The following is a 16,440-nucleotide window of genomic DNA, read 5'->3' on the forward strand; positions in this document are numbered from 1 at the left end:
GGCCAAACTATCACTTTCAGGGCTCCTTGTTCTTCTTTATGATGATATGGCATCATGGATATTATCTGACTGTATTTCTTAGCATTAAGGACACCAGTGATCCTGACCAAATCTCCAACTCCATTTGCAGGAATACAGCCCAGACTTGCAGGGAACCTATACCATGCCTCACTGTTTCCTGCCGACACTCATTATTGTACCGCTTTCCAGTACTTCAGGGAACAAACTGCCTCCTGATACAGCCAAATATTTCAAATTTTGACTCATCAGTCCAGAAGACCAGCTGCCATTTTTCTGCACCCCAGTTCCTATGTTTTTATGCATAGTTGAGTCGCTTAGCTTATGGCTTTTTGGATACAATTTTTCCATGAAGACCACCAGACAGTAGATTAGTGTACCTGGATCTCACTGGTTTCTGACAGTTCTGTGCTGATGGCACTGTTGGACTTCTCCTGTCAAAGGAAAGTGAGCATAATGTGCCTTTCATCTGCTGCATTAAGTTTCCTTGGCCAACCATTGCCTGTTTCTTTGTGCTTCTTTAAAAGAGCTTCAACAGCACATATTGAAACCCCTGCAATCAAAATCTTTTCCTAGGAGAGACCTTGCTCATACAGTATATCAACTTGTGTCTTGCTGTTGTGCTCAGTCTTTCCATTATGTATGACCTGTGTCATGAATCTGTCTTCCAGGACCTCACCATAGTTCCACTGTTCCTCACCCAGTTTTAACCCTTCTATGCAGCTGTTTGTGTTTGAGTTAAAGGGATAGTAAACCACCACTAAAACAAACATAAAGTGGACCCCCTTTCAGGGTTAAGTCAATAACACCCACCCCGCTTACAACAACCAAAATTCATCGACTATATGGCAATCCCACAAACTAACTCATTTAAGATCATTTACCCTAAACAATGAATTTCGCTCTTTTACAGACTTACAAACAGATTATAACCTCCCACAATCAGAACAAACAAATTATACAAAAATCAGACAATTCTATCAAAAATATTATTCTCTCACCCTTCATACTCTCTTTTCACAATTTGAACAAATATGTTTATCCACCCCAAGGGATAGAGGATTGATAACTATGAAAATCTTAATGAATTTTACATGCCAGAAAAATCCAAACCTATGCTCCAATGGGGGACCAACCTGGACCATTCTTAATCTCAAGAACAATGGGATGTTATGACCCAAAATCTACAAAAATGCACCACAACAATTTCCATCAGGCAATCAGCTATCAAGCCCCACACCAGGTGGTATTTAACCCCTGACAAAATGAAATATCTCTATACCTAGAGCCTGCTCCAGACTAATTCATACCTTATATAGTTCTATCCACTGGACCATAACTTTCAATTGGCGCTCTACTGCCATTCCCTGGCCTCAGGTCTTATAAAGAATGGAAAATATCAAACTATCAGAACGCGCACACCATACTCTTTTTGACACCATGCATATATATATAGAAAAAAATAGATATCCTGGGAAATATTTGCATATTTTACCCATCTTACCTTTTCAGTTGGACTTATCTCTTCCTATGTCCAAAATGTCTTAATAAGGTCTTATAACAAGTTTTATGCTGACAGAAAGCTTCTTTAAGATGGAGTAAAATGCCAAATAATATATATATTATTTTTACACTATTGAACCTCTAACATATCTTTACTGTTTGACTTCACCCATATGTGTACTTGAATTTTGTAATACTACCTTTTATATACCTTAACATGAGTATTTTGTATTATGACCTTTTCTATAATAAAAATCATTTGTAAACATAATGTACTAGTATGCGCTGCATACTAGCACATTATGACAGACTTACCTGCAAATCGGATCGCGCCCATGCAGCACAGTCATGGATCCCTGGCGCTGCCGCCTTTCTTCCGGGTTTACGGACTCTGGCTGTATGAATGGCTGGGGTCGCGGTGACATCACTCCCACGCATGCACACGGGAGCCCTCAGGATGCCATCCTTTCAAAGCATATGTGCCTGTGATATCTCCAGCAGCATCCCCTCTCAATATCTCCTAAACAATGAAAGTTTAGGAGTTAGTCACTGTAACTACAGGAAAGCCGAAGGTATAAGTTCAAAAGTGGAGTTTACATCCACTTTAATGACTGTGCATCAACCTACATTTGGAATCGATGATCATTAGCACCTGATTAGTATAATTGGTTAATCATACACTTGATTCCAATCCTCCAAAAAATCCCAGACTTTGTGCAAGTGAATGAATGAATGAATGAATGATTTGTAAAGCGCTGCAATTGCGAACTGAATCGCCTCAAGGCGCTAGATGTATTCTCTGTAGCCAGCTTCTAGAAAAGGAAGGTCTTTAGTTTTTTCCTGAAGGCCTGGTGGTTTTCTTCCATGCGGAGGTTGGTTGGGAGAGCATTCCATAGTCGAGGTCCTTGGACTGCAAATCTACGTTCTCCCTTTGCTTTGTAGCGGTATTTGGGAATGATGAGGAGGTTTTGGTTAGCTGATCGAAGACTGCGATTCGGTGTGTAGTGTTTTATTTTTTCCCGGAGATATTGCGGAGCGTTTCCTTGTATGCATTTATGGGTGAGGCAGAGGGTCTTGAATATGATCCGATTCTTCACAGTTAGCCAATGTAGGCTTTTTAGGGATGGGGAGATGGATTCCCAGGGCTTTTTTCCTGTTAACAGTCTTGCCGCCGTATTTTGGATGAGTTGCAAGCGCGCAAGCTGATATTGGGGTAGACCTACGTAGAGGGAATTTGCGTAGTCGAGTCGGGAATTGATGATTGTTCCCACAACTGCCGCTTTGTCCTCTTCTGGGATGAAGGGGATGAGTCTGCGAAGCAGGCGGAGGAGGTGGTGGGATCCGCTCACCACCGATCCTATTTGTGCATCCATTGTCATTCCTGAGTCAAAGATGACTCCGAGACTCTTGACTTTGGTGCTGGGGGAGATGGTCTGTCCGAGGATGGAGGGTGGTGTCCACGGAGTCTTAATTTTGGAATTTTTGTTGGCTTGCAGGAGAAAAAGTTCTGTTTTTGATCCGTTGAGTTTGAGTGTACATAATGTGTAAGTGTAATGCCGTGTACACACGAGCGGATTTTAAGGCAGACTTTGCCCGGCGGACGGGATTTAGTCGGACAATTTGATAGTGTGTGGGCTCCAACGGACTTTGTTTGCTCAAAAGTTGGACAGACTTAGATTTGAAACATGTTTTAAATCTATCCATCGAACTCGAGTCTGGTCGAAAAGTCCGCTCGTCTGTATGCTAGTTCGACGGACAAAAAGCCACGCTAGGGCAGCTATTGGCTACTGGCTATGAACTTCCTTGTTTTAGTCCGGTTGTACATCATCACATACGAATTCGACGGACTTTGGTGGATTGTGTGTAGGCAAGTCCGATCATTCGGAAAATCCGTCATAAAGTTCGGCGTAAAGTCCGCCGAGCAAAGTCTGCCGTAAAGTCCGCTCGTGTGTACGCGGCATAAGAATTGAAGCTGGTTTGATGCCAAAGGGCAGTCACATCATATATTGTTTTGATTTAGATTTCTATTCTTTTCACTCACTTTACATTTTGTAAATTCATAACAATAAATCATTCAAACATATATTTTTGAAGGCATTATTACTTTACAACATTTTTTTACACCTGTCTAAAACTTTTGCATAGTACTATATATACTGTATATTATAAATATCCAACAGACTAGTAGTGAACACTACACTAACTTTAAACAGGTAGAAAAAGTATAATAAAATTACACTGACATTTGGGTGAGGTGCAGCCCACCTTTCTCTAAGGACCAGCACACAGGACAATATATATCAGCTACCCTCTGTTGAATCTCCTCCCAACAAAATGATACCCAAAACCAACATACAAAACCAAAGTGCAAACCATTACATATATAGATACATGTTTATTCACAACTGGGGTTGTAAATAAATTATTAAAGCAAGCCCTGCTACAGCTGGTGTAGTGCATGGCACCACAACAATTGGCTCCAAACCCAGAGCCATATTCAGCGCGTCTGTACGACAAGGAAAACATGACAGGGAGGATAAACAATACCTATGACAGGTAGGATGTGGTGACACAGAGAATGCCATTGTAAAGTTATGCTGAGGGTCTTTACCAAAAAAAAGGAATGAAAACCCTCTGTGCAAACTGTAAATAAGTACACAAGTACAGAAAAATAGTACTATCACACCATAAACTCAGCAAGTGTGTAGATTAGTAGAAGATGAATAGGAGAAAAAATCATCAGTATAGCCTCACCAGTGCCTAGCAGTGCCTATCAGTGCAGCCCCAACAGTACTCATCAGTGCAACCTTATCAGTGCCCATCAGTGAAGAAGAAAAATTACTTATTTGCTAAATTTCATAACAGAAACTAAGAAAAATATTTTTTTTTTTCTGTCTTTTTTTTTGTTTGTTAAGCAAAAAATAAAAATCACAGTGGTGATTAAATACCCCCCAAAAAAGCTTGATCTGTCTCAAAAAATGATAAAAATATAATTTGGGTACAGTGTTGCATGACCGCATAATTGTCATTCAAAGTGCAACAGCACTGAAAGCTGAAAATTGGCCTGGGCAGGAAGGGGGTAAAAGTTCCTGATATTGAAGTGGTTAAATCATCATTAGTCGTCATTTAGGTAATACAATATTCAAAACAGATTACTGATTGAACATACCCTTACTTGACATGAAATAGATGTAAGTATGTAGTTAAGTAGAGGAAAATACAATTAATTGTCTTTCTTTCAAATTAATTCATTTTGTTAGGAGCTGAGTGCTAGTCTTAAACTGGAAACCCTCAAGAAGCCAGATCAAATAATTTGCGCTTTATGACTATCAAATCTGTGACATTTAATTAACTGAATGATAAAGAATGGCACACAGCCACTTCTAGTTGTACTTATGTTAAAGCGGAACTTTACTCATAACAACTTGATTAAAAATTATGTTTTTTTTGCAAGGAACATACATTCCACATGAATAATTATGCTACCAAAATGAGCCATAGCAGAAGTCTATGGCTCAGTGCAGGTAACCCGCAGGTGCACTGCGGTGCACTTGCGGATCAGTTTGGAAGCAGCCTGGTAACCACTGCAGAAGAGATATGCCCATATATACACTGTGATTTTAGAATATAAATTGTCCTTTAATAATAATCTTCTATTCAGGAATCATTATTGCTACAGGTATTGCCATCTGTTGCTGTCCCAGGCGGAGTGAAATTGGTATCACTCCACCTGTGACAGGAGCCGACACTATACAGGAAGCATTGGCTAATGTGGCTCTGCTCCCTCCACAGCCATTCTTCCTCTAGTGTCTACTCCATTCAGAGCACTGATGCCCTGGGATGGCAGGTTGGGAGCCAGTGATCTGGGCTTGCCGACCCACCATCCCAGAGCAGGAAGTCATGTGCCACATTAGAGGGCATCATGTGGCCCGTGGGCCATTGGTTGGGCACCCCTGCACTAAGAGATAAATCCTGCAATAATTTAACTCATGCTGTATTTATGTCAAAAGTAGTTAATTCACTAAAAACATGCATTGTTTACCAAATGCATTAAATATTTATGTTAAAGGATATTTATCACCAGAGGAAGATAGTTCTGTAAATAAATGCATACAGAAAAATTATGAAACATTATTATGAAAAATTACAAATTCAAAAAAACTCACCATGCCTCTTACTAAATACCTTGAGCTGTCTACTTTCCAAAAAGGGTCATTTGGGAGCTATTTTTACTGTCCTGACATTTTAGGGCATCAGGAAATGTGATAATATGAAACAGTGGTGATTAAATACTACCAAAAGAAATCTCTATTTGACACAAAAAATTATAAAAATATAATTTGGGTACAGTGTTGGATGACTGAGTAATTGTCATTCAAAATGTGACAGTACTAAAAACTTAAAAGTGGCCTGGGCAGGAAGGGGGCGACAGAGTCCAATATTAAGCTGGTTAATTTTTTTGCTATTTTTTTCTCCATAAAACTGGACTTACCCTTTAAGGTAGTTTTGTTGATTTTGTGTTTTTTGTGTGTTTTTCCCTTTTATTGTGTATTATACTATTTGTGTACTGTTGCTTTGTATTTCACATCTCTTTCATTTGTTTTTGCTTCTATTTAAAAAAAACTGAAATGATGAACAGGTCAAAGACAGTTACCGTAAATGGTCCCCACTTCATCATTAACAATTACCAAATCAAGCCTAATTTTCACTTCCCCATTGGCTCTATTGCATTTTGCTTACATGTTGCTGAAATTTTAGGGAAATGCAAGCTCTCAATTTCATTAATACCGAGGGGAAGAATAATTAAGTTAAGATATAGGAGGCATTGAATACAGACCAGTCTGTACCACATTGAAAGACATTTTCCTTTATATCATAATCAATAATGAGATTGTAATTGAACATTTGCTTTGGATGTGGGTTTACTGCAAAATGTATAACACGTTCAAGTAGGCAAAGAGACTCTTTAAAAATAGATTTTTTGTTTTGCAGACAGTTTGTGAAATGTTACAGTTAAAAATGTAGTAGGAATGTATTTATGTTTTCAGCAACAACAAACATAGGGGTCATTTACTATAGCGCTAATAAATGATCCTGCAGTCCCGGAAAATAGCTCCCAATTAGGGCAATTAAGACTTCAACTCTCAGAAACTGGGCGCTAATGCAAATGAAAAGCAGCACTATTGCCGGCAAACATGCCTGTCAGATCACATATGATCTTCCTCACCGCCGTCTTCCTCTGTTGTGTTGTCACCCGCTGTCTGGCATCTTTTAAACAGCCATGGGGTGTGAACATCCATTGACGTCACACGGAAAGCCTGCCCCCTTTTTCCCCCCAAAAAATGCATTTTTTTTGCAATTTTTTTTTTGGGCTGGCATTTTGTTTTAACTTTCAGTGGGGAAGCCGCTGACAGCTGACGACTCATTGGTTGTTAAGGACACGGCGGCTGGCTTCCCAACCCCCCGGTTAGTAACCAGCTATATACAGTGTTAAAATAAGAAACGCAAAACACATAAAAAAATTGCATCACAAACACAACAGTTGCATTTCTGGTGTGGTTCCATTGAAATCTATTACCCACAAATCGCCTGAAAAAAGTCCCCAACTATTTCCAAAAATGCACTGGCCGCAAAACGCATAGGTGTGAACTAGTACCATAGGAAACCATGTTTAATGGACTGTAGTGGACTGGATTGTTTCTGCAAACTGCAAAATGAACTAAAAAACGCATAGGTGTGAACCTAGGGTCAGGGCAATGTGGGAACCCTGCGAATCCAGTGCGGGTTCCAGCATCGCATACAACTCGCAGGCAGTTCTCACTGCCATATGTGAACTGCTGGGAGTATCAGTTCACATATTGCAGAACTGCAAATTCAGACAACACCCATGCAATCCCATGCAATCCGATTCTGCTGCGGACCAAAAAAAGGGTCCTGTGCAGTCCGAATGCTATGCAAATTTAACCATACAATCTGTATGGCTGAGTTTGCATGACACAGACATTGCATGTGATTTGCAAATCACATCCGATGTCTGACAGCACAGCGCTGTGAATCGGCCCTAAGGCCCCTTTCACACCTGTGCAACTTGTCCTGTAACTCCTGTGTCCATAGACCTCAAGATTACACTGGCATTGCTTCAAATCACATCAAATTTGTGGCAAAAAGCACTGCAAAATAGCAGGACTTTCAGGTCGCACAAGTGTGAAAGGGGCCTTATGGACCTCAAGTTGTATGAAAAGTCGGCCAAGTGTGAAAGGAACCTAATGAGATTCATTCATAACACTTAGACCCCATTTGCACTTGTGCGACCAATGCCTGTGTAATCTTGTGGTATATGGGCCTCAAGTCCCATCAAAGTCAAACCAAAGTAGTGCAGGGATGAATTTGACCCACTTGCAGGATGCACAAGTGAGAATAGTGCCTAATTCAAAAGTTATTATCCATGAAAGTTACACTATTTTGCTGCCACTTTGCTGCTGCAACTTGGCTCCAACCTCTGGGAATGCCTGTGTAATATTGCGCCGTATGTACCGCAAGTCACATGAAAGTCACACCAAAGTAGTACAGTGACTATTTTGAAGTTGTTGCAACTTGAAGTAGCACAGATATGAATGGTTATCATTGAGAATCATGGGGTACAACTTGTCATGCAACTCGGAGGTCCAAATTTGCTGGAAAAGTGTGAAACAAGTCATATATATTTTAATAGAAAGGACCTCTCATTTATATTGGCATAGTCCTTACTGATTTACATCAGCAGAACAAATGCAGGAAGTGATGTGTGCACATGGGCCAGAAGCAAATGTGTGGTGATGCCAAACAAATCAATGAACCCCACCCACACCAAATCTAACTACCATGTCCACCCCCACATTGAGTAAGCACAAGTACATATCATACACTTACCTGGCAAATGAGCAGCACCTCCTTTTTGCTAAAGAGGGACCTCGCCATGTCCACTTAGATGGAGATCCTGACCAGCACAGGAACTTCCGGGTGATTACAATCACTCATTTCCGAGTCAGAAGGTGAAACCACAATCTTTTGATCGCAGCTGCAAATATTTGATCGCAACCATGATTAGAATTTTTTTTTCTTTTCGTTTATTTGCAGATATGCAAATCTGTGTTTCTTCATATGATATTTTAAGGTAAACTTAAGGGAGTTCGATAGGAAATGGCGTCTCTGGGATAGCAGCAGGTGAATTACAAAGACAAAGGCCCAGTGTGAGCTCTGGTTCACACTGACAGCGGGAGGATATCGTGCGAGGTCCGCTGAACTCACACAGTGTCATTCCCACATGTCCTTCCCGACTGCGGGGGGAATTTCAGAGACTTCTGTGCAGGTTTCTGCACTAATGTCAATAAAAATTGCACTCCGAAGATGCCAAAAAGCAGTACAGAGACTACTTTTGGAAATTGCAGCTCCGCACCAATTAGAACTGTGCAATTCCCGCCAATTTGACATGTCAAATCACACCAATGTGAACCCGGACTGACACATACAACACTGCCTATCCACCAGCTAAATTAATTACCTGCAATTCTCCACAGCTGTTATATATAAAGATTCCACCTTTATCATTTACTTGCAGGTGTGCTGAAGAGATTACTTTTTTTTTGGCACAAATACATATAGAAATTATAAGATATAAAAGAAAGATATTGCACTTCCCCAAAACCACCACATAATGTACTTTTATTTTGCCAGCAAAAACAAAATTATGTACATTCATTTACTAGCTTCAAAAAAACTTCTACAGGATACACGGTGCTACATTTAGCAAAACAGTTAGCAATTGGGTTTTAAGGGCCCTGCTCATAGAAGCTTACAATCTAAAATTTGTCTAAACCTTAGAGTCGACACAGCTTTGCTTTCAGTGTATAACAGGTAACATTTCATACTAACCCACCAGCCCACATCATCTATCCATGCTACAGCCTCACACATGTTGTCTGCATCTCTGTGGTGTGAACCAGCCCTAAGTCCATAGCCATGCTCACCGTCACAAGCAATATACAATATATTGTCCGAAGTATTGGGACGCCTGCCTTTATACACACATGAACTGTAATGGCATTCCAGTCTTAGTCCGTAGGGTTCAAAATTCATTTGGCCCACCCTTTGCAGCTATAACAGTTTCAACTCTTCTGAGAATGCTGTCCACAAGGTTTAGGAGTATATCTATGGGAATGTTTGACCATTCTTCCATAACTGCATTTGTGAGGTCAGGCACTGATGTTGGACGAGTAGGCCTGGCTTACAGTCTCCACTCTAATTAATCCCCAAGGTGTTGTGTTGAGGTCAGGACTTTGTGCAGGCCAGTCAAGTTTCTCCACCCCAAACTTACTCATCCATGTCTTTATGGACCTTGCTTTGTGCACTGGTCCAAATCATTTGGTGGAGGGGGATTATGATGTGGGGTTGTTTTTCAGGGGTTGGGCTTGGCCTCTTAGTTCCAGTGAAGTGAACTTTTAAGGAATCAGCATACCAAGATATTTTGGATGATTTCATGCTCCCAACTTTGTGGGAACAGTTTGGGCATGGCCCCTTCCTGTTCCAACATGACTGCACACTAGTGCACAAAGCAAGGTCCATAAAGACATGGATGAGTGAGTTTGGGGTGGAGGAACTTGACTGGCCTGCACAGTCCTGACCCAAACATGATAGAACACCTTTTGGCTGAATTACTGCAGAGGCTGCTAGCCAGGCCTTCTCATCCAACATTAGTGCCTGGCCTCGCAAAAGAACTTCTGGAAAAATGGTCAAACATTCCCATAGACACACTAAACCTTGTGGACAGCCTTCCTAGAAGCTGTTCTAGCTGCACGGACTAAGGCTGGGCTGCCATTAAAGTTCATGTGTGTGTAAAGGCAGGCATCCCAATATTTTTGGCTAAATAGTGTATCTGGCAAGATTTACAATGGTAGTGGAACCCTCCTACACATAAATACTACATTTAAATATATTAGGACCTGGGAGATGAGACAACTTCTTTACATGAAGTGGTGTATTTGAACCCAGACGCTGAGGGATGTTAAGCAGAAGTTCTAACATCTAAGCCATGGAGCTGCCACATGTGAAAACCTTCTACACATAAATACTGCAATTCTTTGGACATACAGGTGATGCAATTACATTACTCAAGAGTTATTTTTCTTGATTTATTCTGTGATATTTGGTGGTTCCTTATGGGTCAGTGTAGAATAGTGATATTACCCTCAAATTTTTGGGAATTACATTTTGATTTCTGATGTTGGTACACGTATCACATTTTTTTGGCTCAAATTATGATTATTTGGAAATAATAAAAAGCACAAAAAATGTAACTTATTTTAAATTTGCATCAGCAATGGTATTGTTTGTGCTTTGTAAAGACACCTGTGAGTTTGGGTAAAGATTGTTGTGAGATGGAGAGTTACAAGTGAAAGTGACAGAGAAAAATATATTTTACCAAAACATTCCACATTCTAGCATTCTTTTAAAAACAAACTAATTGAAGTAGAAGCAGCATTGTTGCAAAGGATTTTTTTTTCAGAGAAAGATACATTTCATCTCAACATTAAAAGGATTTATTTGGGGAAGTTACAATTATACCATTAGAATCAATGGCTAAAACTTGCATTGGACTATAATAGCGCTGATTTTCACTCCCAAAAAATGCTCTTTAACACAGCGCTCATTTATGTATTTACTATGGCGCCTGTAAAAAAGACATTGGAGCTAAAATGAGAGCTATTTGCAGGTCTGAGCATGCTCAGTTGTGTTGGCACCTAGTTGTACAAAAACGGGGAATTTATCTCTTCTCAGACTTTTAAAGAAATTTCAGTGTAGAAATCACTTTTTCACACAGTTTAAAAGCAGATTATCGTTAAATAATATACCGCATATTTCAGTACCATTTAGGCAATTATATCATGCTGTAAACATTATTTCCATGTGCACTATTCCAGGTTTTAGCAGAGTAAGGATTTGGGCCCTATTTGTTTTCAGGGAACTATAGTAAATTCAATTTTTTCAAAGTATTTTTTTTACCAGGGCTATAGTGGATACCGTTTTAGCGCTAATTAGCAAGCAATTAGCAAGCATTAGTAAATGCCTCCCATTGTCTCCATATATGACATGCTATATATTCACAGCTCTGAGTGCATGGGCACTTTCCACAAGTCTGCAGTACCTATCAAGTGACTTGTGATGGAAATTCTTAATAAAAATGTATTTAACAAAATAATGAACTCATAGTTGGTTCTGAGCTTGATGCCAAAGTACAAAAATGCTTACCTGTATAGCTTCACATGAAAGTATAAATCAGTGACAGTAAGAGACTAGACAAAACCCTGAGAGGTAACAGTGGTAATCTCTGAGATTGTCCAAGACTGGGAGATGGCACTCCTAAATATTCCTATCAGACCATACTCCTTTTCCTAACAATGGGATCAAATAAAGGCTTAAAGAGTACAAGTAGCTCTTTGGTTTATCATGTACATTATAATTAAGTGATTAACTGAGAGCTATAAACCACTATGCAGTCTCTTTTCTATGTGTATGTATTCTAGACATTTTTTTTTTATTTTATTTCTTAAACAGGCGGAACTCCCTCAAGGCAGAAAGGATTTTTAGGATGTATTCGTTCTTTAAAATTAAATGGCATTGCCATCGATTTGGAAGAAAGGGCTAAAGTGACACCAGGAATTAAACCAGGCTGCCCAGGACATTGTAGCAGCTATGGAAACTTATGCCACAATGGAGGGAAGTGTTTTGAAAAGCTGGCTGGATTTTCATGTGACTGTAGCTTATCTGCATATACTGGAGCATTTTGTAAAAAAGGTGAGTGTCAATTGCATATTTTGAATATTAATATGTACTTGTAATGGCGAGTTGTGTTCATTTTAGGAAGGTATCCACACTGTCTTCAGCAGTGTGGGCTGTACTTCCTCTCCCTAAATAGGATATTTAAAATGGGAAAGGAGAGTGGTGAATGGAAAGAGACAACCATGAAGGACTCCAGGTTTTCCTTTATGCAGGCCCCAGCTTGAGCCTGGGAAATATCCCTTCAGGTAATAGACTGAAAGCTTAACCATGTAGAGACACAGTACTGGCAGCCAACCCCTACATACAGGATGATGTGATTACCTATTTGGAAAATTGTTATGCCACTAACTGGATTTTGTAAATGAACAACAGTTAAGTAAAGCATTCACCCAGACATTCCATTATTGGGTGAGCTGAGATGTGCAATATGCCTAATCTGTGTAAGGGTGGCTGCACTATGGAGGGCCTAAAGTATGACTTGGGCAGGAGACCAGTATGTGTTTTTGGCTGTCCTGTGGCTGTAAGGTGGTGAGGAGCTCGCCAGCGAGTGAGAAGGATTGGTAACCAGAAGCTTTTGTGTTCTACTGTTCTACAGAAGGTCTCCTGACACTGGAATCAATAATGCACCATTATGGAGCCCTCTTACATACACATACACGTCTGGGTTTTCTCTGCTGTTTCATTATCATCACAAACAGCTCGAAGGCTATCACTGCTCAAAGCACCATAGCTTCATTCCAGAAAACACAGGGCTTCTTTCTTAAAAAGAAGTAAAGACTGTTCATTTAGAATAGCATATAAAGGTAAATTCAATCATCCAGACATGTGTAAACTCAGTTTTTTGGTGGCAGGCGGGATTATTTTATGTTTCCATTGCATATAATTAGGTATTCAAAATAAATATACACACCATATCTAATAAACCAAGTGACTATTAATTATTTTAACCTCCCTGGCGGTATGATTATTTCTGATTTTAGGTGCTGAAAGCGGTACAATTATTTTGCACAGAAATTTGGCGTTTTATATTGTAGGCCTGTAATTCTTAGGAATAGTTCACTTAAATCTGTCCAAACAAGAGTCTAGTAGACATCCCGGGTATTATAAAGTTTGAAAAACGAAATGAAAAATTATAATATAATAAATAACTATAAATAATTATAACAAATAATAATATAATAATAATAAAAATTATATAATAATGTAATCAAATCAAAAACACTGAAATTTGCTCAGTTGCAGAATTTTAGCTTTCGTTACTTTTAGTGTTTGATGACGGATCTCCCCACAAATCACTATCGCTCAATTCTGCGAGTGATTCTAATTTATTATCGCTTTTTTCTAGCTGCTCTAAAACCACTTTTGATGTAAAGAGACAGTTTTGGTTGCTATGGACAATCTCCAGTTTCCTGGCAGAAAGAACAGTTTTATATATATAAAACTGCATGCAGGACACTGGGCAGACCACTAGGGACAAAGGGGATGTGTAGTTATTTGATACAGTACTGTAATCTGTAAGATTACAGTATGCTGTATCTATACTGTGTGTTTCACTTTTGAATTTACCGCCGAACTCCATCCCCGTGCGTCGCAACGCTCGCAGGGAACGGAGCTCGGCACTGTGAATTGAGCGAGACACAGCGGCTCGCCGATCACAGCGGGGAGACATCGCAGGATCCAGGGGACAAGGTAAGTATGCTCTTCCTGGATCCTGCGATGCAAGCCCGAGTCTGGCTCGGGGATACCGCTTTTGGTATGTAAAATCCAACCCGAGCCAGACTCGGGAATACCGCCAGGGAGGTTAAGGAAAAATGATCTGCTTATTTACTATATCAACCCCAATAGATTTAACTTTGTAAACCAGTGAAAAATATACTGGGGGGTTGATTTACTAAAGCTGGCCATACACCATACAATTTTCTTATTCAATTTTCTTTAGATTTACCTTCAACTATGTAGTGCAAGGGCCTACCTGATTGCATGCAAGTTGAAAGTGCTTAGGTTTGACCTCTTCCTTTGGTAAATCTAAAGGAAAGTTGTACAAGAAAATTGTATAATGTATGGCCAGACTTAAACTGGAGAGTGCAAACTCTGGTGCAGCTCTGCATAGAAACTAATCAGCTTCCAGTATTTTCTGCCAAAGCTTAAGACCCCTTTCACACTGATGCACTTTACAGGTATTTTTGCACTAAAAATAGTGCCTGTAAAGCGACTGTAAACTGTCTCTTCTGCAGCCCCAGTGTGAAAGTCAAAGTGCACTGGGGCGGGGAGCTTGCAGGACAGGAAAAAAAGTTCTGCAAGCAGCATCTTAGGGGCGGAAGCGGTGTATACGCGCTCCTCCACCGCCCCTGCCCATTGAAATGCATGAGCGCTGCTTTCAAAGCACCTTAAAGCACTTTGAAAGCACCACTAAGCGGGCACTTTTAACCCCTTCTGGGGGGGGGGTTAAAAGCACCTTTCTGGCGGCGCCAAAGTACCGCTAAAACAGCAGTAAAGCACCGCTATAACTAGCAGCGCTTTACCGCTAACCCCGGCACCGCTCCAATGTGAAAGGGGTCTAATTAAACAAGTTGACATTAGAAGCTGATTGGCTACAATGCATAACTGCACCAGATTTTGCACTATCCAATTTTAGTAAAACAACCCCCAGAAAATTGATCAATTGCTATTCTGCCACTCATTTAGTTCAATTATAATATGTAGTGATAAATAAGATCATGTAAGTTTGTTAATGAGGTGATACAGGGAGTGATCCATCTGATCCTGTTGTTCATTACTGATTAATATATCCTAATAATGTGCAAAAGCAGAGGTGGCAATAGTCATTTATATACACCCAGATGCACACATAAAGAATACTAGACATTTATTTCTAATCAATTTCCTTACATATATGAAAAGCAAAAATAAATGAAACTCATTTTCAATTTCCTCTTTTGCAGAAATTTCAGCATATTTTCAAGCAGAATCATCAATAACTTACAATTTCCAAGAAAATCACACGACAGCTAAAAATTCAAGCTTGCATCCTTTTTCTCCTAATGCAGGCATATCTGCTAAAGAAAGTATTGCATTTAATTTTAGAACAACACAAACACCAAGCTTATTATTTTTTGTGAGTACTTATACTAAGGAGTATTTTTCAGTCATCATTTCAAGAAATGGTAAGCACATTGTCAACTCATATATATGATATTATATGGCATGGCATTTGTGGAATTAACCTTGAAAACAGTATACACTGTGTGTGTATGTGTATATTTAATATATATAATATAAATACCTTTTTGTTCTTTTTTTTTTAATGATCACATAACCTCTGTTCTCAGTCACATAAGAGGTGGGGGTGGGAGAAATAGCAATACACTGAACTTCCCAGTGAAGAGCTGTGCAAGTCTTGGCCATTGGAGGACAGGCAAGCTGTACTCCCAGCACAGCCAGAAAACCTACCACACTGGAAAGGATGTGCTTCTATGCTTAGCCTGGTAAGTTTGAAATAGGAACGCAGTGGGACTGCCAGGATCACAAGGTATTTCACACAAAGAGAAAAATACAAAGAGAACAGAATACTTTTTAATAAAAGTATATGGTACAACAGACACATATGAAAAAGATGAAATGTTGGGGTAACAAACATTTTAAGCCCATTTATACCATTACACCATGTTCCAGTGCTGTGTGGTGATTGCAGGAAAGAAATTTCACCATCTATGGCCTGCCTTATTTTGCATAAGTTTTCTAATCCCTGTATTCTATTATTTTCAGATGCACCTGCATGCTGTATCTCAACTGGCTGGCCCCATGGCTCAGCTCAGGGTCCTCCTTCTACAGCTCATATTAAAATGTTTATTTTTCATTGATTTTGCTGTGTGCAAATGCTTTGCTCATGGCATGTGTTTTATAGAAATCATTATTTTATGGCTTCTAACACTGAAGGTGATGTACTGTACATAGGAGGCAACATATTATTCATTTTTGTAGCAAAAATATGCTTATTTAATTAGTTGACTTGCCATTATGTAATTTTATAGATGGGAAGCAGCAGGGTTGCACTTGTAATACTCTAGGATTCCTGGGGCAATGTGGAGCTAATATTTCCTAGTG

General features: G+C 39.6%; 1 protein-coding gene across 3 annotated transcripts in view; it reads left to right on the forward strand.

Moving 5' to 3' along the window:
- Positions 1–16,440, forward strand: part of CNTNAP4 (contactin associated protein family member 4) — a 634,720-nt gene that overhangs the window by 571,254 nt on the left and 47,026 nt on the right. For all 3 annotated transcript variants that reach the window (XM_073632963.1, XM_073632962.1, XM_073632964.1), the window contains 2 exons: positions 12,112–12,351; positions 15,279–15,500. In XM_073632963.1, the coding sequence (XP_073489064.1) occupies positions 12,112–12,351; positions 15,279–15,500 (462 nt within the window). The remainder of the gene's footprint in view (positions 1–12,111; positions 12,352–15,278; positions 15,501–16,440) is intronic.

Source organism: Aquarana catesbeiana, linkage group LG01 (assembly GCF_042186555.1).
Source record: "Aquarana catesbeiana isolate 2022-GZ linkage group LG01, ASM4218655v1, whole genome shotgun sequence".
Lineage (NCBI taxonomy): Eukaryota > Metazoa > Chordata > Amphibia > Anura > Ranidae > Aquarana > Aquarana catesbeiana.